Source organism: Echinops telfairi, unplaced genomic scaffold, assembly GCF_000313985.2.
Source record: "Echinops telfairi isolate 266 unplaced genomic scaffold, ASM31398v2 ScPeMD7_7418;HRSCAF=8456, whole genome shotgun sequence".
Classification (NCBI taxonomy): domain Eukaryota; kingdom Metazoa; phylum Chordata; class Mammalia; order Afrosoricida; family Tenrecidae; genus Echinops; species Echinops telfairi.
In genome coordinates, this window is record NW_022111318.1 from 1,075,259 (window position 1) to 1,099,504 (window position 24,246).

General features: G+C 38.3%; 1 protein-coding gene across 1 annotated transcript in view; it reads right to left on the reverse strand.

The window, feature by feature from the left end:
* Nucleotides 1-24,246, reverse strand: part of ATP7A (ATPase copper transporting alpha) — a 148,849-nt gene that overhangs the window by 32,519 nt on the left and 92,084 nt on the right. The window contains exons 9-18 of the mRNA XM_030887582.2: nt 23,678-23,903; nt 22,541-22,774; nt 21,318-21,409; nt 19,846-19,973; nt 15,019-15,173; nt 14,789-14,923; nt 12,475-12,669; nt 10,571-10,753; nt 5,961-6,177; nt 2,164-2,310 (exon numbers count right to left, since the gene is read on the reverse strand). Coding sequence (XP_030743442.2) covers nt 2,164-2,310; nt 5,961-6,177; nt 10,571-10,753; nt 12,475-12,669; nt 14,789-14,923; nt 15,019-15,173; nt 19,846-19,973; nt 21,318-21,409; nt 22,541-22,774; nt 23,678-23,903 — 1,712 coding nt within the window. The remainder of the gene's footprint in view (nt 1-2,163; nt 2,311-5,960; nt 6,178-10,570; nt 10,754-12,474; nt 12,670-14,788; nt 14,924-15,018; nt 15,174-19,845; nt 19,974-21,317; nt 21,410-22,540; nt 22,775-23,677; nt 23,904-24,246) is intronic.

The following is a 24,246-nucleotide window of genomic DNA, read 5'->3' on the forward strand; positions in this document are numbered from 1 at the left end:
TTGTACATATGTTGGCATCATCATTTACTAAACATTTACTTTCTATTCGAACCCTTGGTATCAGCTCCCCCCACAATCCCTTGATAAATTATAAATTATAATTATTTTAATATCTTACACTGACTGCTGTCTCTCTTCACTCATGTTTCTGTTGTTTTACTCCCTTGGGTCATGTGTCAATCACTGCCATCGGTTGCCCCATCCTCCCTGTCCCTTTCCCCTACCCTCCTGGTAACACTACTCCTATTTCTGTTGCTGAGGGGTTTAGCTGACCCAAATTCTATGTTTCATGAGCTCTTATCTCTTATCTGTACCTGTGTACATGCTCTGGTCTAGCCAGAACTGAAAGGCAGGACTGGGGTCATGAGAGTGGTGGGTGAGGGAGTCTCAAAGAACCAGAGGAATATTTTGTGTTTCATTCGTGCTATACTATGCCCTGGTTGGCTCATCCCTTCCTTGGACCCCTTTATGACGGGATGTCCTGTTGTCTACAGATGGGGTTTGGGTCTCTGCTCCATCCCCCCTTGTTCTCAACAATATGTTTTTTTGTTTGTGGTTTTCTGGCGCCTGTTACCTGATTCTGCTGATATCTCATGATCGCACAGGCTGGTGTGCTTCTTCTATGTGAGCTTGTTGCTTTTCTGCTAGATGGCTGCCTGTTTAACTTCAAGCTTTTAAGATCCCAGATGTTATATTATTTGATGGCTGTGCACCATCAGCTTTCTTCACATGGTTATACACCCATTTTGTCTTCAGTGATTCATTGATCGTGTCAGGAGGGTGAGCATCATAGAATGCCAAGTTGTTAGAACAAAATGTTCTTGAATTGAAGGAGGGCTTGAGCAGAGGCCCAAAGTCTGTCCACTTCCTCAATGAATTGCTATATAAATATATGTACATAGGCCAATACCTCTATTTTTATGAATTAATACATTTACATAAGTTCAATCTATGTTTATACCTCTATCCATAGTTTTGTTTCCTAGATCTTTCCTCTGCTAAACACATTTTAATAGATTCTTTGGGATTTTCTATATTTAAGATCATATCATCTATGAAGAGAGACAGCTTTACCTCTTAACTATATTTTTCTTTAAATGTTGGCTATGCCTACCACGACACGAATGCTGAAGACAAAGCGGGTGCATAAGCAAATGCAGTGAAGAAAGCTGATGGTGCCCAGCTGTCAAAATATATGGAATCTGGGGTCCCACAGGCTGGAAGATAAACAAGGGGCCATCTAACTGAGAAACAACAAAGCCCACGTGGAAGAAGCACACCAGCCTGTAAGATGACAAGGCATCGAAGGGATCAGGTATCAGGCATCAAAGACAAAAAAAATCATAGCATTGGCAGTGAGGGGGAGTGCAGAGTGGGGACCCAGGCCCCATCTGGGGGAAATTGGACATCCTCTTGCAGAAGGGCTGCAGGGAGGAGATGAGCCAATCAGAGTGCAGTGTAGCAATGATGAAATATACAATTTTCCTCTAGTTCTTAAATGTTTCCTCCCCCCCCACTACCATGATTCCAATTCTACCTTACATATCCGGCTGGACTGGAGGATGTACACTGGCACAGATAGGAACTGGAAACACAGGGAATCCAGGACAGATGAACCCCTCAGGACCAGTGGAGGGAAGGTGAGGGAGAAAGGGGGAACAGATGACAAGGTTTACATATAACCTCCTCCCTGGGGGACGGACAGTGGAGAAGTGGGTGAGGGAGACGCCGGATGGTGTAAGATATGATAAAATAATAATAATTTATAAATTATCAAGGGTTTAAGGGGGGAGCGGGAGGGAGGGGAAAATGAGGAGCTGACACCAAGGGCTCAAGTAGAAAGCAGGTGTTGTGAGAATGATGAAGTCAACATATGTACTAATGTGCTGGACACAAATGATGTATGTACGGATTGTGAAGAGTTGTATGAGTCCCTAATAAAATGATTATTAAAACAAAAACAAAAAAAAGTTGGCTATGGAAGAAAATAGTAAGGCAAGGAAAACGCAAGAGAATTTTTCATTAATCTTTACCAATTATGTATTACTAATATTTTCAAATTGATCTTTAACTACTCTTGTAGTTCACAAGGCTCTCAAAAGTGCGCATAAAACAATAACCAAGATCACAACACTGAATCAGCATACATATGAAAAACCTTACCATCAACTGCCACCAGTACAGCAGTCCGACCTCTTCTCTCATGCTCAATCATGGAATTATCTACATCACTATTAATGCCAAGGCCATTTCTAATCATCCACTCCCGGTTACCGATGAGAACTTTGTATTGCTGCGCATTAAGAGTCTCTGAAAAAAAAGCACAGAATATTTAGTGAGTTCATTTAATCTTTATAAAAACCCTATGAGGCAGTTCTTCCTAGCTAATCTTATATAGTTACTACATTTTTCCCTTAATTTCTTTTTTTTATTAGTTTGGATTTAATACATATAATATATCATTCCACATTTCAGTCGTGTCAAGTAGAATTGTACAACTGCTACCACAATCAGTTTCCAACTATTCTTTTTCTACATGAACTCCTTGACATCGTCTCCCTTTTACCTCCCCACCACCACTGTATTCCCCCTCCCCCCAAGACCCTTATTCTACGTGCTGTCCCTACGGATTCATCGATCCTGGGTTTCATATACCAAAAATCAGAAAACATATAATACAGCTTCAAGAGGGTGACCTCCATTGACATAACACCTCTGAGATACACTCTAACATGAATGAACAAATTAAATATAGGCTAAAACAGTCATTCTCAAACTTTCAAGGAATATATTATGCTCTTTCTTGACTCTAGGTCTTTGTAGTACACATTTCTACCATTACCCAGAATATCGGTACCCATCTTCACCAAGTAGCACAATCCCTCATATCCTTCAAGAGCCAGTTTAAATCATGCTTTCTTATAAAGCTTTCCCTTTGACTTTCTATAAAAATTCAATTAAATTCAATCTATTTATTGCATATCAGTAGCTTAGGGTTGCTGGGCAAAAACATACAACTTTGTTGATGAGATGTAATCAACTAATATGGCCCTTCTAGCCATAATCCTGTTTGTGATATATTACAAATTCTAGCTGTTATCCTTGTAGTTACAATCCCATGTTGGAGGGTGTTCTCTGTTCTACTAATGGACAGGATTAAAGTGATGTGTATTCTGAGTCTCTACCTTACTAGAAGGTGTGAACCAGGTTGCCTCCCATTGTTTCCTTGGGGGATATGGCCACCTGATGGACAAAAACCATACTTCCATCAAAACCATTCCTCTGTGTATATGAGAATTATCTCAGAAGAGAGCGGGAATTCCCAGGCCATCACAGAAGAAGAGCCACTAGCAGAGAATATGTAAGAGTCCTCCTTGCTTAAAGGGGCAGAGGCAGTAGAGGACATTGCCCACTGAGACCAGCGGTCAAGGCAAGAAGATGATGAGACAGAGCAAAGGGACAGTACCGAGACAATTAGAATGTGAGGCAGAGCAGCAGACAGGCTTCCTGTCTCATAGACACAGAAGCCAAAGGACCACATGGCTGAGTGGCTGAGACTCAGAGAGAGAGAGAGACTTGACTGCTGGCTGAAGAGAGGTACGGATACCTGGTTTTGATATCCTGTTAGCATTCCCAATTAACCCCCATAAGTGTCAGTATTGGCTAAAAGTTCTGTAGGGCTGTTGAAATGAACTACTGAACCCAGCAGAAAAGTAGAGTGTCATAGAAGGAATGGTTGGTGTCCGAACAGGGAACGGAGGGTGGAGGCATGTCTGACCTGTGCTTCGTAGCCTGGTAAAGGATTGGATTCTCTTGTGCAACCAAAAGCAATCAGATGTGGCACCAGTGCAATTCTTTTCCAGTTGATTTGTCTTATTTGAACCTGATGACTACTTACTTTAAATGGCCCTTAATAAATCTGACAAATCTACTATATTTCCCTAATCCATCCATTCTCTATTTCAAATATCTCCCATTAAAACCCCAATTTCTCCTCCTCCAGTCTCCTAACAGATGACTTGGCTTTCTACTTCAGAAAGGAAACCGAAGCAATCAGAAGAAAACTTCTAGAAGCTCTCATATTTATCCAACTGCCTGTGCCTGTGTCTGTATATTTCCTTCTGTTATTTCAAACTGCCCTTTCTACTATGTAGGGCCAACTTTTCTGTAGCTCCTCCTCCTTTTACCTATTCTAGAACATGAACATCCAACAATTCTCTCCTCTCTGTCTTGCACCCTGACATCTTCTTTCTTTAATAGACTATCTCTGTTGGTGTTGGGTACCAGTGAATTGGCTGCAACTCATAGAGCTCTTTTGTATAAAAGAGTGAAATAGTGCCTAGTTCTGCAGCAGCATCACAACTATTGGTATGTTCGAAAGCAGGGACTCAAGCAGACACTTATATACTAATTTTCATTCCACCTTTATTTGCACTAGCCCAAAAATTGAACCAACCCAGTGTCCATCAATTGGTGAATGGATTAACAAAATACGGTATTCACAAATAAGGGAATATTTAGCCACAAACAGAAATAAAGTTCTGATATACTCTACATCATGGATGAATCTTGAAAACATGCGAAATAAATCAGACACTAAGTGAGAAAAAAATCAGATACCAAAGGACAAATAATAGTAGAGAATCCTACTTACATAAAATATCTAGAATAGACACATTCCGAGAGATAAAAAGTAGACTGCAGGTTACAAGATAGGGAGTAGTGGAAAACAGGTATTATTTCTCATTGGGTAAAAAGTTTCTGATGGGGAGGGAGTCTGGATAATAGTGATGTTTATTCAACAATAACTGTACTTAGTCATTAAATTGGTAACATCTATATCTATACACATACAAATATATATCCAAATATTTTACAAAAGAAAAAACACCAACTAAATGGCAATACGTGCACACACACTTTTTATATGCTTATTGTGGTGATGTGACGTGGTGCAGCCTCCGAGAGGCTGCCACAATGACAGAAAGAATAAGCAGCAGCAAAGGGACGGAATCGAGAAAGGAAGGTCTCTGAGGGGTTAGGCAAGAGAAGATTTCAATGAAGTGATTCGTTGGGCAACATGATAGATACTTCTCCTTAATCATCCTGGGAAAACAACAACAACAGAATACAAGCCAGAAAACATTATTTTCCTCTGGTTCCTCAATGTTTCCTCCCCGCCCCCACTATCATGACACGAATTCAACCTTGCAAGTCTGGCTAGACCAGAGGCTGTACACTGGTACAGATAGGAACTGGAAGCACAGGGAACCCAGGGCGGATGATCCCTTCAGGACCAGTGGTGAGAGTGGTGATACTGGGAGGGTAGAGGGAGAGTGGGTTGGAAAGAGGGAACCGATTACAAGGAACTACATGTGACCTCCTCTCTGGGGGACGGACAACAGAAAAGTGGGTCAAGGGAGATGTCGGACTGGGCAAGATATGACAAAATAATAATTTATAAATTATCAAGGGCTCATGAGGGAAGGGGGAGCGGGGAGGGAGGGAAAAAATGAGGACCTAATGCCGGGGGCTTAAGTGGAGAGGAAATGTTTTGAGAATGATGAGGGCAATGAATGTACAAATGTGCTTTACACGCTTGATATATGTATGGATTTTGATAAGAGTTGTATGAGCCCCTAATAAAATGATTAAAAAAATAAGGTAATTAGCTAGGGACTCATAAAAAATTTGAAAGACCTAAAAGCTTTGGAGTAGCTGGGGTGAAAAATAGAATTGCTGAATAAAAATAGATCATCTAAGTGCTACACCTCATCACCCTGAGGTGGTATCCAGAAACACAGAGCCGTTCTACAGTAACCTGAAGAATATCTATGGTGGAGTTGAATTGAGGGAATAAAATCATGATGCCAATTTTTCTTTCTTATGTTCAGAATTATAAAGCTAGCCATCTGTCCAAAAGTTCCCCGTACTTGGTACTATAAAGAAAATGTACTTACTTGAAAGTTGGGTATCAATAATCATGGAAGGAGAATTTGATGTCTGTTCATTACTTGTATCAATTTGAACCAGGGATTCATTTTTAAAATTATTTTCTTCTGTCTTACAGCTTTTCTTTTGAAGCAAACCTTCGATATTGGTGACTTTACAGCTAATACCACAACCTGGCACAACCTGGAAATCTATGCAGGTACCCAAGGTTTCAGCGTCCAGCTCCTAACAAATAGAAACAAAAAGATTCCCTTTGTTCTAATTATTCCAAGGCCAACCATGAGCATGTTTCAAGATTCTAACACAAAATCAAACCCATTGCCTTCGAGTTGAAGACAACTCACAGCAATCCTCAAGGACGGAGTAGAGCGGTCCCACATTTGCCAAGGCTGTACATTTTTATGGAGGATGACCGTTACATCCTTCTCCTGGAGAGCAACTGGTGGTTTCAAACTGTTGAGATTTCGATTAGCAGCTTAGCATTTAACTAATATACTGCTGGCTTCCTTTAAACAAACCAAACTCACTGCAAGAGAGTCAATCCCAACTTAGAGTGACCTATGGGACAGGATGGAATTGTTCCCATGGGTTTCCCAGACGGTCACGTCATGGACGTAGGAAATCCCATCTTTCTCCCTCAGAGGGGCTGGTGGTTTCGAACTGCTGACTTTGTCAGCGTTTGCAAGTTTACCTGTATATTACATGACTATTTAATTAGTAGATTGAAGGATACACACGGTAAAATTTAGATGAGTATTACAATACCCGTATGGCAGCCCAACATGTAATCACTACGTCTACGTCCCCAGGGCTCAATCAAAATATTTAAAATAAAATCACATTTTGTACTTGACAGTGGAGTTTGATATGGATGAAGGAATAGTATTGAGTTCATATCCAGAATTACAAGACATGCTTCAGAATCTTTTATTTCTAATTCCAATCTCTAAAAATTTTAATGAGTTTGGGAAAGAAAACATAGGAAGTTTATCAGTATTTTCTGACTACTCCCATAAAGAATCATAAATTAAAACTTTAACTCTATATGTAGTTAAACCGGGTTTTCTATTCAGTACAGGAAAAAAGGGTAAGAGAGAGCAGATCCTTCAGTTATCAGCGTACTCTCTTGCATGATTCTGTGTCCTTGGTGAGCCACAGAATTCTGGTGACCATCAATGTTTCCTGCCTCTTTCTGTCATCATCCTATAAGTTGTTTGTTTTGGGTATAAAGAAGCCAATTCAATAATAGTGAATAGGTTAAAAAAAGAATTTAAAATGGTAATATTAATGGTAGAAATTGCCACATTTTCACTGTAAAATTAATGTGATATAATTTACAAAGAACTTAAATAAATGGAAAAAATTACAGACAACTCTATGGAAATGTTGGCAAAGAACACATGCAGACAGGTTAGAGAAAAAGATATGCAAATGGCCAAAAGACATATGAGATGGCCAATCTCATTTGCAAAAAAAGAAATACAAAGCCACCCGTTAATGAGTACAGTTTTCAAACTTTGAACTGGAAAAAATATAATACTGGCAACAGTGTGGGGAAGTGGGCATTGATAACTTTTGGTGGCTGTATACTGGTACAACCTTTCATGTAAGTAATATTTGCCATACGGGTATTGTAATATTCATCTAAATTTTACCGTAAGTATCCTTTAATTTACTAATTAAATAGTCATGTAATATACGGATAAACTTGCAAACGCTGACAAAAATGTTTACTGTAATAGCAAAACAAAACAAAACTCCAACCAATTATGCAATGAAATTAAGGCAGATCTGTATGTTTTGATATGGGAAAATACTTTAATAAGGTTTTTAAAAAATACCAAAAAGTGGTCACTGTATATGATCTTACTATGTAGAGTTTAAACAGTAATAAATAAATATTAGGGGGCTTCAATAAGTTTGTGGGAAAATTCCATTATCTTTTCATCCCCTTTCCTCACAAACTTTATGAAAATCCCTCATGTATATGTTGGCATACACATTAAAAACTGTTAACAGACATACAACTTTGTGAATATATCATTGTTATCGTTTGAGTGGGTTCTGACTCATAGTGACCCCATCTACAATAAAAAAGTCTCTATTAAATATATGAGGAAATATCCTACAGTAAATCTGGGCATATTAAAAACTATTAAATTGTATACTTTAAAAAGATTAACTTTACAGCACATTCATTACTTATTGATATAGCTGTTATTTTTTTTCCAATTAATAACTGTATTGCATAGTTCTCTGTTACCAGAGAAACAGTTGTGAAACTTTAAAGCAGCTGTTCTCAACCTATGGGTCGCAACCGCTTTGGGGGTCGAACGACCCTTTCACAGCAGTAGCCTAAGACCCTTGGAAAACACACATTTCCGATGGTCTTAAGAACTGAGACACCGCTCCTCTATGGTCTCCAAGTGGGTCCGCCCACATGCAGATATGCCCACAGACGAGGACCTGTCGTGAAGACTGATACCCATGCTACACCATGCTTCAAGACAACATTTCATTTAGTTGTCATTAGAAATAAATATTTCACAAGATATAATAACATATTGTTTTCGCGATGAATCACTATGCTTTAATTATATTCAATTTGTAACCATGAAAATGCATCCTGTATATCACATATTTACATTATGATTCATAATAGTACAAAATTACAGTTATGAAGAAGCAACAAAAATAATGTTATGGTTGGGGGGTCACCCCACATGAGGAACTGCATTAAAGGGTCGCCGCGGCATGAGGAATGTTGAGAACTACTTTAGAGAGAGGAATCATGAAAGTGAGAAATGAGTCTTTTACTTTACCTGATGTAATTCAAACCAATTTTCACTTTCTACATAAATATGTATTGATTCTACTATTGAATTTTTTGTCAACAGGAGTTGTCTATGTGATAGAATTATAATTGAGTTGCCTTCAGAAATCAATAGAGGCATGTCTTGTTTTATTGCATTTTTCTTTATTGCATTTTTTTTGGTAAATTTAATGTTTGCATCAACCCTGCATAGAACAAGTCTATTGGCATCATTTTTCCAACAGAATGTAATCACTTTGCATTTTTGTGCTACATTTTGGTAAATCTTACAATATTTCAAAGTTTTTCATAATGCTCATTTAATATACTACAAAATCAGGTAAATGTAACAGTTATATGCAGTAAGGAGCCAAAAAGTTCATGTGACTCACTTTACTGTGATAGTCACTTTATTGCAGTGGTTGGGCTCAAACCCGCATTATCTCCAAGGCATGCCTGTACATTTCTGTATGAAGAAACTATGTTATAAAATTCAGTGAGTGAGAAAATACAAGTCTCTCTAGCTTCATACCAACTATACATAAGTCTGAGTCCCACAAGTCTAGGTTTCTACTTTTTTAAAATTAAAAGATCATTTTATTGGGGGCTCTTGCAGCTCATAACAATCCATACAGTTGTATCAAGCATATTTGTACATATGTTGCCATCATTTTCTAAACATTTACTTCCTATTGAGCCCTTGGTATCAGCTCCTTTGTTCACTTCCTTACCCCCTCCATCCTCGTGACCCCTTTGATAAATTATAAATTATTCTTTTCATATCTTACACCGACCACTGTCTCACTTCCCCCATGGTTTCTGTTGTTCGCCCCCTGGGGTGGTTATGTGTTAGTCATTGTGATCGGTTCCCTCTTCCTCCCCACCTCTCCCCACCTTCCCCCTCCCCTCCTGGTATTGCTACTCCCATTCCTGTTCCTGGATTCCGTGTGTCCTAATCTCTTAGCTCTTAGCTGTACCTGTGTACATGCTCCCGTCTAGCCCACAGTGAAAGGCAGGACTGGGGTCATGATAGTGGGGGGTGAGGAACCCTCGAGGAACCAGAAGAATATTGTGTGTTTCATTGGTGCTATACTGCGCCTGGCTGACTCACCCCTTTCCGGTGACTCCTCTGTGAGGGATGTCCCATTGTCTACAGATGAGTTTTGGGTCTCTGCTCCAATCCCCCTCGTTCTCAACAATGTGGTTTTTTACTTTTAAAAAATAATATTTTATTGCATTTTCAATAAAGGCTTACATGTAGTTTAGGCTCCCATTTAACAATTTCTGTGTAAGTTGTTCAGTGACAATGGTTTATCTTCTTCACAATGTGTGAATATTCTCATTAATTCTGTTCTGGTTGTTCTAGTCCCATTAATCTAGTTGCCCTGCTACCTTACACTCTCATCTATGTTTGAAATTATTGTTGATGGTTTGGTCTCATCTAAGTGACTTTTTTTAGAGTAATACAGTACTTACGGGGGATATTGATTATTTTCTTGCATTAATTTGTTCTTTAGCTACAAAGTGACTGCAGAAGTTAGTTTTAGTTCAAAGTTTGAAAAGTAACTCAGGACAACCGTCCTACCAGGGAGTCCCCAGTCTTAACCGATCCAGTAGGTCTGAACTGGTGTTGTTGCTTTTTAATTTTAGGTTTTGTTCCACATTTTTCATCTATTCTATCAAGATCCATCTATTGCCCTGTACAAATGGCTTTCTATTTTTTATACTTGGATTTTATCTTTGGATAATTCCTATAAAAGATAAATAAACAAGGAGTGGAGAAGGGGGGGCGGCAAAACACTGTACCTGCTTGCAGTACTTGGTGACTGCTGCTCCTAAAGGATGTTCACTGTTACTTTCAGCAGTTCCTACAATGGCCAAGATCTTACTGCGTGATATTCTGTTACTTTCCACTAGCACCTTTACTTGATTCACTACTGGAGTTCCATGGGTAATGGTTCCAGTCTTATCAAACACCACTACCTTTACCTGTAAGAAGATTAAAAGACAGTACACCATATGACTTGATAATCCTTAGCATTATCTTCCCAGAAATGTGACAAACAGATTACTACTGATCCATTAACTATCTTTGCGGGGGAAAGGAAGGGATAATCAGGAAAGAAATAGTTAGCTATTAATCTAATAGCCTCATTTGCAAACATTCCACAATTATTTGTTGTGAGGGGTTGTCCAGTCTCTTCTCTTCGTGGCGCTACAGGACAGTGTAGAATTGCCTGTGTGGGTATTGAGACTGTACCTCTTGATAGGAGTAGAAAGCTTAGTCTTTCTCCCACAGAGCAGTTTGTGATTTCAAACTGATATTTAATCATCTTAAATGATCGTGGGTATATGCTAAACAGGACTAACTGCTGAGGGTTGACTGTGAATAAGTAATTAAGAGATGCCTCTCATGCTTCCCAGGGAAAATAGGCTGTCAATACCAATGAATTCAAAATAACTTGGGGGAAACTGGGAAGTAGGCAGAAACAACTAAGGAATTAAAATGGAAGTGGGCACCAAATAAAACCTGCTGGGTTACTTTGGCTATATTGGGTTCAGATTCGGGTGAGGAGAGAAGACAGCTCAAGGAATCAATGAGGGAAAGAGCCCAGACAAGAAAAAGAAAAGAGTCCGGAATTCGATAACATCTTAGGAAACTTGGAAATATGAACCCTGAAAAATGAATCCACCAAGGAACCAAGATGAAAGGCAGGTGACAACTAAGTGCAAAACCTGGTTGTGGACAGGAGGAAAGCTAGTACAGGGGCTACGATTGAAAGAACTGAGGAAAACGAAACAATGTGTTCTAGATATTATTATACCAATATTAAGTTCTTGATTCATATCATTATACTGTGGTTATGTAGGAGAATATTCTAAGAAACACACATTAAACTACTTTAAAAGTAAAGTGTTTGATATCTGGAATCTATTTTTAAATCAGAAAGTGTGTGTGTGTGTGTGTGTGTGTGTGTGTGTGTGTGTCGCAAGGGAGAGAAAGGTGAGTGAGAAAAGAAATAGCATAAGATGAAAATAATTGAGGAATCCAAGTAAAGTGTACACAGGAGTTCTCTGTACTTCTTGTAATGCTTACGTTTGAAATTTTAACAAAATTTAAAATTACTATAAAATTAATAGCCTGAATTCACTGTTTAGGTGAAGTTTCAAATTTGTTCTAAGCTGGGCTCTGTTTCCTGTATACATCTGAATATAGATTAGGGATCATCCTGGTAGAAATACGGTTTTAGTTGAAATCAAATAGCCTTGTTTGAAATTATTATGAAAATCCTGAGAGAGACCTGTGATAATTCTAAACTGCCAGCTGATGGCAGCAAAGGCAAAGAAGATGAAATGTAATTACAACTGCTCTCTTTGGAAAAATACAAACATGTAATCAAACACAAGTAGGTAAGAAACATGATAAAATTTGGCGAAATTTCCAGAGCAAATATCTACTCCATCTTCTTGCTCTAATGAGTGATCTAGTTTGAGATGGGCTAGGACTCCAGCCTTCTGTCACCAAGATCTGCTCTAAGATAGTAGGATGGGAAAACAGTCCTGGAGCTCGTAAATAACTAAGGCCAATCTGGAATAGAATCAAAATAAAACCGCCCTTAGGATAATCCTAGAAGAGGCTCGTTTTATGAACCATATGTAATTTGGACATTGCTAGTGCAGAAAGGACAATTCTTTATTCTTGGTCTTACCTTATGAGCCATCTCCAGAGGTTCTCCACCTTTGATCAATATGCCATTTTGAGCACCAACTCCTGTACCCACCATCACAGCAGTTGGAGTGGCCAGACCCAGCGAGCAGGGGCATGCAATGCACAGAACTGTGATAGAGGCTTGAAAAGCAAAGCGGATTATCGTTTCCACTTGGGAGATACTTCTATTATAGTCCTTTAGAAGAAAGGCATATATTTTGGTTATTGATTTAGAATAGTACAAAATGAACAACGCTTAACTTTTTTTACATAAACTCACAATTTTGAAGTCATTTATATCCTATCAAGCTACCAACATACTATTTTCGTGACTAGTAAGAAAAACACTTTTTCTTTTATATGTAAGAAGTTATGACACAGCTGACAAATAAAATCTTAAAAATCAAGATTTTTTAAAAAAGTCTTAAAAATCAAGATCCATTTTGTGATGATTCCGCAATGAACCTTTTTTTTGTTCTATACTGAGAATAAGTGTTTTCATTAGAGGCTTTCAGGAATCACTAAAAACATGTAACATGGTTCTCAGCAGATATAATCCTGAACAGATAGTAGGGTTCTATAGCCCTCTATACAAAGATAAAAAAATCAGCCTTTTAGACTAGGTGGAACTATGAGCCTGTAAGACAGTGAGACAGAGCTGAGACGATGGGACTGTGAGACAGAGCAGCAGGCAGGCTTCCAGGCCCATGGATGCAAGGCCAAGGAATCACATGGCTTCTGGAAAAGGTGAGGACTGAGGGATACTTGAGTGCTGGCGGAGGAGATGCTAGCCTTAAAGCTATCTGATCCTGGCTTGGGGTAACCTGTCAACTTTCCTAATAAATCCCCTTAATCATGACTATTGGCTGTGAGTTGTACGTAGCTATTGCAAGGAACTAATGAACCCAGCATTGTAGTGTCATGGGAAGATGGGGTGATGTTAGAATAAATAAAAAAGGATGGACCATAGAGGCTTATCTAACCCGTCTTGTGGCCAGAGGAAGCCAGATGTGGCCCTCCACTGTCATTTATTGCACTTACTAAGTTCTCAATGTTCACGGTAGACCTATATTTTATATAGAAAAAGAGGTGGAAGGGATTTTCATATTTAGTTTTATGCTTTCGTGTCATATATATCCTTTGTGTATATTTTCAAGTATGTTGTATGCCTTTATCTACACTAGCTCCAATCCTATAACTTAAACCTAATCAAACTCACTGCCTTAGAGTTGATGCTAACTCATAGTGATTCTACAGGGCAGGGTAGAACTGCCCCAGTGGGCTTCTGAGACTATAACTGCCTACAGAAGTAGTAAGCCCCATCTTTATCTCTCAGAGCAGGCTGCTGGTTTCAAACTGCCGACCTTGCGTATGGCAGCCCAATGCGTAACCACTGTGCCACCTCGGCTCCTAATCCTGTAATTTAAGTATTACCGTACATACTCAAATATAAGCCAACCCAAATATCAGCCAAGGTACCTAATTTTTCCACAAAAAGTGCATTAAACATATGCTGAGAAACTTGGCTTATACATGAGTATATACAGTATTATCCCTATTTTAAAGATGAGAAACCTACGGTTAAGAGTACTTAAAGGCAATAATCTAGTAGTTCACTTTTATGACCTCATATTTTTAGAGATCATCACAGAACTAAATGAGTAATCAATAATACTATAATTTTTGTAATGCATTTAATAAATTGCAGTGTTTATACTAAAGGAGCCCTGGTGGTGTAGTGGTTTACATGTTGGGCCACAATACACATGGTCAGCAGTTTGAAACCACCAGCAGCTCCATAGGACAAAGACTGGGCCTTCTACTCCCATAAATGGTTATCGTCTCAGAAACCCACAGAGGGCCACTATGAATCAGCAATGACTTAATGGCAGTGAGTGAGTTTCTAATATTGCCTAACTTAACACTCACAACTATGGGTTATACAGAATGAGTGTTATTGAAACCGCATTTTGCAGATGAAGAAAATGAGCGTAAGAGAGAAATTAAGAGCACACTGATATCAAGGGGCAGAATCAAGGTCCTGAGGTCTCCCTCAGAATATCTTTTAGTTCATTAGGAAGGCAAAATCACGCTGGACATAAGGGTAAGCATAACATGTAAAAGTGTCACTTGTTTTTTGAAAATCGTAAATCTTTCCAAAAGGAAACGTTATATTTTCATAATGCAGATGTTATCCTTAGCGGCCAACCACTCCAGCCCCTTTAATATACAGGAAATTATTGAATTCATTTGTGACTTAGTTAATGATGCAAGAGTCACAGAGTCTTTCACAGATTGTCTTACAAGTAACTTACAGGAAAGTAGGTTTCCACAATTTCAAAATTAAGAAATCCAATCATAATCCATACCAAGAGGGTAACAATGGAAACAATAACAATAAAAGGAACAAAGTAGCCACTGAGTTTGTCTGCAAACTGCTGGATAGGAGCCTAGAATTAAAAAAAAAAAAGTATGTCAAAAGCAAATATAAAAATCAGATCAAGATTTATGTGGACACTTTAAAGAACTCCTTATACGATTTCACCTTTGAAGTTTGGGCCTCCTCCACAAGTTTGACGATCTGTGAAAGGGTTGTATCTGCTCCAACATGAGTTGCTCGGATCAGTAGTGATCCATTCTGGTTGATGGAACCAGCAATTACTGAACTGCCAGATTTCTTAGCTACAGGCATTGCCTCCCCTGTATGCGAAGTAATGATAGATTTAGGTCACATAAATGAACACAATCACAAACATATTGTTATTTCTTAGCTGCCACAAAAATTTTAGAAAGGAGGTTGGTAATTCGTGAAATACAACCTGGACAAATGACTAAGTAAAAGTCACCGTCTCTTTTCCCTTAAGTCAGTTCTAGGACAAAACCAAGAATTCCTATCTTCCATTGGAAAAGCCTAACATGTTAACCCTAATGGGAGATGCTATTTTAAGGTAGTCAGTCACCTTAGACCTAGATCATAGGTTCTTAATCTGTTTCCAAGGAGCATTTGGAAATGTGGAAGGAAGTTTTGTTTATAAAAATTAGTAGGGGGACATGGGAGAGCGCTAGTGGAAGTTAGTGGGCCAGGGTCATGGATATGAAATGTACTTCAATGTGTAACATAGTACTCCAGAATTAAGAATCGTCCTGTCCAAACTAGCAATAGTACACTGATTGAGAGACAGTGTCCTAAATGGCCCCTAAAAAGAGCTTCTTCTGGCATTATATACTGAGGGTAAAAGTAGGAAAGGTATTATTTTGATTCTGCTCCAGATTTGTCTTAGTTCCCTAAAATCTCTACATCTACTCCAGGTCCATTTCCTTAGAGCAGACTGTTGAGAGAGGCCTAGAATCCTAGCCCAACTCAGACTAAACTAATCTGTAGTCCAGCAGACAGAAGAGGGCTTGGAGACAGGGGACCCTGGCTGCCAGAAAACAAGTGCAGGAAGATCTCCTCAGCATCGACCAGGAGGGAGGCCTGCACTTCCCGGGAGTGAGAATGTCCACTTAAAGGCTGAAGAATAGTAAAATAGAAATGGACCTTCCGTCTTTAGTAACAAACAAGTTCATCTCAAAAAAAAAAAAAAAAGGGAAAAGAAACAAAGCTAAGTAGGCTCAGGTTTCTTAAAATGAGAGGGCAACGAGGCCTGCTGAGAGATCCCCCTTTACCACTGGCCAGTAGCAGGAGTCGCTTCTGTGACCCCAACTCCCCCCTAGCACAGTCATTTCCCCATCCCTTGACGCAACCCAGGCAGCCAAAGTTCTTATCTCGTGGACTCGGGTGGCCCTAGCGGACAGCAGTTCATGTGGGCAGCTTAGTGCAGACATAATCAGTACCCAAGCTCCACTTATCGGCCCTGTTTGCCCCTTCTTCCTTCCTTACTGCTTTGTTCACTGGTTCCCTCCCCACCCCTCGTGGCCCACCTCCCCCACATAGCATACACATATACTCAATAACACTACCAAGGAGCAAGAATTCCCAAAGCAGTTTTAGTTTTTGCTTTACTTTATTTTCTTCAGTTATTGTACTTTTTTCTATTATATTTATGTATTTTTATTTCTAGTCCTCTCCCACTTCCCCTTCCACTGTGACTCCAACCTCCGCCCACCCCCCAAGGTAAAAACAGGCAGGCCTGCAGATTCTAGGACATCCATCCAAACAAGAGCTTCATCCCATCCCCACCCCCAGGGCACAGACTCGCCTACATTCATGCTGCCATAGCAACAAAACTTCAGTACCCACACCAAAGCCATACCTGAATCTTTTTTTCTCTTTTGCGTCTCCTTTTCCCTGCACGTCTACCATTATCTATTTTTGCTCTTTATCTTTTTCCTTGTGAAATATATTTCCATGAAACTTATTCATGCTGATTGCTCCTCTTAAAATACACTTTACCATTATTTTACAAATCTCTTGATCTATCCAAACAGCTGCTTATTACTATCATTAGTTTTACTTTATAGTCTCTCTTTTCCCCTTTTCCCTGCCTACTTTCTCCACATACCCATCTCTCTCCCCTTTTCTCCATTTCTAACTCATGTTCAACCTCTCCCATGTCATTAGACAGAGCCAACTATCTCTCCAAGACTCAGCAGCTCACACACCACTAATAGTTGAACCATCATGCCAGGGAAATAGTAGTCAACCATAGTAAACAAAGAACAAAAATAAAAACAAACACAAACTACTGGAATTTATGCAAGAAAAACAATGGAGTATTCTGAAGAAGACGACCCAAAACTACCAAAAACTGAATTCAGGAATGATGGTTAGGCCCTAGAACAAGAAGACAGACATTGATATAATACAATAAGGAAAACAATAGAAGAAAAGTAGAGGGCCCCAGAGCAAGAAGACACACACAAAAATCTACTAGAGAAAATAGTCTGAGGAAAGCACAGAAGAAAATTTCTCCATTATCACAAAGGAAACAGAGAAAATAACTACTCAAGAAGCTGAGAGAACCCCTAATAGGACAGATCCCCAAAGGAAAAAAGATCAAGACATATCAATAGTCAAATTGACCAATTTCAAGGAAGAGAATCCTGAGAGAACAGGAAAAAATAAGTCACCTATAAAGAAAAACCAATAGAGAGAAGCTCGGATTTCTCAGCAGAAACTTTGCAGACAAGAAGACAATGGAGTGGCATATATAAAATTCTGAGAAAATAACAAACAGACAAAACCCCCCAAAACCTGCCAACCAAGAATCTTACATAAAGGCAAAAGTTATCCCTCATATATTAGGGACACAATTTTTAAATGGGTCTAAAGGGAGATCAAATGGTAAGGTATTACATTTTAACCTGGCTACATCTTCCATCATTGCCTTTGCAATGCTCGCTATCTGATAGCAACGCTATTCACATCCCTGGACAATGGTCAGAGGGAATTCACCAGAGGTTTCATCCATGAGGGGACCCTGCAAATGGATACTGGGCTGCCATTGTCATCCATAGCTTTCTCCAAACCCAGTGTTCACAATTTAAACTCTGATACCATCTACTCCCTCCGATATGGATTTTTATCGTTTCCTATCCTTGGATCACACAAGCTGGTGCACTTCTTCCATGTGGACCTATTTGATGCCTCACTCAGATGGCTACTTGTTTGAAGACAAGCCGTTAAGATCCCAGACTTTTTTTCCATCTGGTTTCTTCACCACACTTTGCTATATTTATTGGCATATAATTCACATATTATTACAATTAAATCATTTAAAAAATTTAGATCATCTCCACAATCAATTTTAGAACGTTTTCTTCTTTCTTGCACTCATTGTCATCGGCTCCCCACTTCCCCCAGGCTCCCCTGCCATCCACTCCAAGAAGCCATCAATGCTGTCGCTGTCTCTATAGCTTTCCCTGTCCTGGATTTCATACATACAGAAACATAGAAACAAACAAACAAAAGACCCAACAATACTACCAAAGTGAAGCAAAGAAAACCTCAAGAGAAAAGAAAGCAGAAAAATATTAAAAACTAGAGTATATTTAAAATGGATCAGCAAGGGAGATCATATGACAAAGTATTCTCTTTTTTTTAACCTAGTAGCAGCTACAGTAATCTGCTTTCCATTGCACTCCACATAATAACAAGCCTATTCACATCCCTGCTCTGCGGTCAGAGGGAATTCAGCACAGCTTGATTCATGTGTGGACCCTGCAAATGGTTTTGGCTTCCACTGTCATCCATAGCTTTTTGCAAACTGACTGTTCACAATTTAAGCCCGGATACGATTCCCTCCTTTGGTTTAATTGGTGGATTTGATCCTCTTCTGTGTGTTTGTGAGTGCCGCTTTCACTGTATTGGTTTCTGGGTGGTGTTGTCCTGTCTGATGCTCTCAGGTTTGTCTGCTGTTGTTGAGTCTCGGTCCATAGTGATATGGTTCAGATTCTGTCATGCTGGTCTCATTTTCACAAATTCCTTCATTATTTTTAGCCTTGCTATCAGACACAGAGCATTGCAAAGGCAATTATGACAGATGTAGTTAGGTTAAAATGAAATACCTTATCATTTGCTCCCCCCTTTGACCCATTTAAAAATTGTCTCTGTTTTTAGTATTTTCTGCTTTTTTTGTTGAGATTTTTCTGTTTTTTCTAGTCGTCGTTGTTGGATTTGCTTGGTTGCTTCTTGTTTGTGTTTTATATGATATTTTGTATATGAAATCTAGGCGAGGTATAACTATAGAGACAATAACTAGATTGATAATTGCTTAGGACAGTGGTAGTCAACATGACCCCTTTGGGGGTCAAACGATCCTTTCACAGGGGTCGCCCAATTCATAACAGTTGCAAAATTACAGTTATGAAGTAGCAACAAAAATAATTTTATGGTTAGGGCGTCACCACACCACGAGGTACTGTATTAAAGGGTCACGGCATTAGGAAGATTGAGAACCACTGGGGCATGGCAGGGGAGGATTGGGGAAAATAGGGAGCTAACAACAGTGAGTACAAGGAGAAAATGTTCTGAAATTGATTGTGATGACTGTACAAATGTTAATATCATTGAATGATTAAAATGTATGATAACGTGAAGTATATGCCAATAAGACTAATTTTTTAAAAAGAAGACAGACTAGGTATTTGCTCAGGAATATTTTCCAAAGTCTATCAGGTTCTACAACAGACTGAAATGTAACAAATCTCAAGGAAAGGCCCTTCAACAGCATAAGCATAAAGCACAAGTTAAATCTAAGGATATCCGTCTGATATAGCCTTTAGAAAATTCATGCTCGCTAACTGCTCATCATTTACAGTTTTTTCAAAAAGCTCTGCACTTTTTATTAATAATCATTCAATGATTTTTTGTTAACAAATGGAATGCATTTGTTTTGTACTTCTATGTCATGATTCTTCTGAAAGAACATACCTGTGATAAGGGACTCATCTACCATAGAATATCCTTCAATAACACGGCCATCCACTGGAAATTTGCCCCCTGGAACCACTTTAACGATGTCTCCACGTTGTACAAGTTCCACATCCACTTGCTCTTCACTAGAAATAAATTAACATGAAACACATATAGCACCTTAATTACTACCAAGAGAAGCTACAATCAGCATTTAAGCTAAGACTATGTTTATCCCGTTCACTGCTGGTGACCAGCACAGTACCTGACACAAAGTTGTTGGTGGTGGTGGTTATTGGTTGACACCAAGTCATCCATCCCCCCCACTCATGGTCATCCATGCACAAAAGAACAACACACTGCCCAAACTAATCAGGGCATTATGATCTGTAGGGTTTTCATCGATTGATGTTTTGAAATAGACTGCCAGGCTTCACTTCCTGTTGGTCTTAAGTCTGGTAGCATCATTAAAACCTGTTCAGCATCAAAGCAACATGCAAATCCCCAGTGACAGAGAGGCAGTTAGCTACATTTGGGGTACACCGGACAGGAATGGAAGCAGGGTTTCCTGCATGCAATGTGAGAATTCTACCACTGAGCCACCAATGCCTCAAGATACAAAGCAGGAACTCTCTATTTGTTAAATAATGTGCAGTGGGTTTTATTTAAACCAAACAATTTATTTTTTGTGTAAGTTTTCTTAAGATGTTTGGATGGTGCCTCAAAAAAAAAGGCTATCTGCTTCCATAGAGATTACAGTCAAGAAAACAATAAAGAACAATTTTGCTCTATAATACACAGGTTCAGGATGAGCCAGAATTAACACAATAGCTCAGGTCTGAGCTTTAGTTTTTTAATTTATGTACATAATTTTATTAATATAAAAATGAGAACTTTACCAAAGAACTAAATCTAACAGAGCATTTAGCTCTAACTTCCAGGCTACAGGTAATACAAGAAAACAAATTATATGGCACCACAATGCGGCATGGAAACATATTCAAACTGTGGGACATTCGACAGGACTACTGATAGATGTTTCTAGATGAATCAATTACATGGAGAAAAAAGCAGAGAGAGGAATTCTGTTCTAAATTGCAAAAGACATAGGGGGCATGAAAAGCAAATGCACACAAACCTTTTTTTTAAAATTCTATTACAAACAAAGAGACTTTTTGAAGTATTTTGGAGACAACTAGAGGAATGTGAATATGGACTGGTCACTAGATATTAAGGAATTATTGTTAATTATGTTAGGTGTGATGTTCTATTAATGTTACATATGAATATGTCATAATTTGCATTAAAATCCTGTACTAGCTATAGGAAGAGAGTAAAATACTTAAAGTAAGTGTAGCAAAATGCGGATAATTGGTGAATCTAGGAGATAGATGACAGTGGACTTATTATACTCTTATCTCTACTTCTTTGGGCATTTGAACATTTACATCAGAAGTTCAATGAGGAGGGGATAGAATGAAGACAAATACCTCAGGAAGATATTATCTGAGTCAAGGGTTACAATAGTTGCTTCTGTAGCTTGTAGTGAAATTAGCTTTGCAAGAGCCTCTGATGTTTTTCCCTACAAATTAAAACAAACATGTTCACAATGCTAAGGAAGAAAAAGTTCTGGTCTTAACTACAATATTAGATCTTTAGCATTTACCAAAAATATGGCATTAAAAATGTTCATCTGTTCAAGCCAGAAAATTTTCACTTAAAAAGTATGAACTATACAAAATGTTTCAAAGTTTTCATAGGTACCATTATAAAAATAAATTAATAAGAAAAATAGTAGGAACTCAATTTTTACATGGGCAAAGTACATGAAAAGGCTATTCATTTAAGAGGAAATATAAATACCCAACATGGTAAAATATTTATTCCTGCAATTCATAGAAGAAATGCAAAACAATGCAGCCCTAAAATACTGTACAATAGCTACTAACGTGGGAAGAATTTAGACGACTTAATGCCGATGAAGTTGTAGTTAAATGAATGCAATGTAAAATTGTTACAACATATAGCATGAACCATAGAAAGATTTATGTCCTTTAATTCAGTAGTCACATCCTGTGTGATTGATCATAAAATACTAGTTAAAAAAATTTTTTTTAAAAATACTAGTTCAAGACCAATGACTATAATACATGAGCATATTTCATGCAGGATTGTTTAAAGTAAATAATTAGAGAACAAAACCAGAAGGGTTTAGTAAACTACACAACACTGACAGAACATAAGTCAAAAATATCAAATAATGATATAAACTGAATACACATGGGAGAACGTTAGTGTTAATGGTAAAGAGTAGTACATATTCCATGTTTGCAACTCTAAAAAATAAAGGCATGCAGAACAAGATTAGAAACTAATTTATATTATAGCATGGGACCATGTCTGAATTTATTCATCATTATTTTAAACCTTGTTGTCATATCAGTTTTGAATTAATAATGTCATATGAGATACTTTACAGGTATTTTTCAAATGCCTCTCTCTTAAAATAGAAATAAACAAACTTTATTTGACCAGTATTCCATAAATTTGATACATCTTCAAAAAGAATATTTAAGAAAAACAGTTCTAAAACAAAAATACTACTTTCATTAAATGGCTGACTACATAAACAAATGTGCATTTCCAATAAACAGAAGTCACATGGTCATTTATTCACCCAAGATTTAAATAAATGTCATCTTTCTGACTTTACCTTTGCTATATGTTCCAGCCATCGCCCCAGAGCAATAAATACAAACAGCATAGGAGGCGTGTCAAAGAAAGTAATAGGGTTCATGTTGGCTCTCTCATACATTGCAACCAGAAGAATAACCAAAGAGTAGGCAAATGCAATGGTGGTTGCCAACACAATCAGTACATCCATATTTGCAGTCCTATGCTTCAGTGCTTTGTAAGCCTGAATGTAGAAGTACCAGCCTCCGAAAAACTGCAACATAGGAACAAGAATCATTGAAATTCTTAAATGGTGACATTTGCATATACACGTCAATAACTATGATAAAGTAACAGTATTAATTTTCTTTGATTTTTATGTAAGTCATACACACTAATGAGAGATCTTTAAGCTGGAATAATACTGTTTGCATTTGAACATTATCTGTGTGTGCGCAGAGGGAAAGATTCAGATTGCTCCAATAGGTATCTTTGACTTCATGCCCTTGAGAGCTGTCTTCTTGATCCCACGGTTATTCCACAATATACAGAAAGTCAGATGGATCTTGGATTATTTTATGATAGTAAAAACAAAACTAGACAAAGAATTATATAGTTTTCACAAGGATTTTTTTATATTAAACTCACCTCTCCCTTCCCCAAACTCAACCTAAGTGGTCTATCTCAAACTACTGGATCTGTTGCCTGCCTTGTTGGTAAACATATTTTTCATTAGTATAGAAAAATGTTTTAAGGCGTTCTTTTTTTTTTCACATGGGATAACCAATTAAAGTGTTCTTTTCATTGTTATTGTCAGTTATAAGGATCGAGTAAAAGAACAGACTTACTGTATATACTCGAGTACAAGCCGACCTGAATATCAGCCAAGGCACCTAATTTTACCACAAAAACTTCATTAAAAATGTGCTGAAAAACACGGCTTATACACGAGCATATATGGTATTTAAAATTATATACAAAAGTAGCTACGCATACCAGCTCCAAAAATCTTGAAGCTTTGTTCCCTGCTTTGTCATTTAACAGTCTCTTGGGAGTATCTTTTATCCAGTACAAAACCATCAGGCTTCTGGTTAATATGTATAATAAAAACCATCTTGGCTGCCATATTTTGGCTATTTTCATTATTTAAAAATATGCTTGCTAACATTTAACTTGCCTGTACAGGTACACACAATAAAAAGGAGAGCAAATTCATAATGGACAATCCTGGCAGGATCTGGTGCTCCAAGAACATAGAGGAATGAATACTGATCATTTCTTCCTGACTCATGTTCTGATGATGACGCAGAGCTGCAAGGTGGTGGTCCATAACCATCATATATATCATTAGCCCCATTACAGGAATACAGAAAAACAGGCTCACTAGAAAGGACCGTCTCCACCTAACAGAGAAAAAATAAGACAAAAAGAATCCTTTGAGTTGTGACCACTCTATCAATATAAAGATAGTATTTCAAAAACCTAGGTAGCAAGTAAATTTTAAGTAGGAGTCCAAATCTGTTTTTTCAGATGCAGATTTAACAAGGTAAGCAAGTGGCCATCTAGCAGGGAAACAACAAAGCCCACAGGGAAGAAGCACACCAGCCTGTGTGATCACGAGGTATGGTCAGGAATAGGTGTCAGAAGTTCAAAAACAAGCAATCAGAATGACATGAAAGAGCGCAGACAAAGTGGAGACCCCAAACCCACCTGTAAGATAATTGGATAGCCCCGCACAAAAGGGCC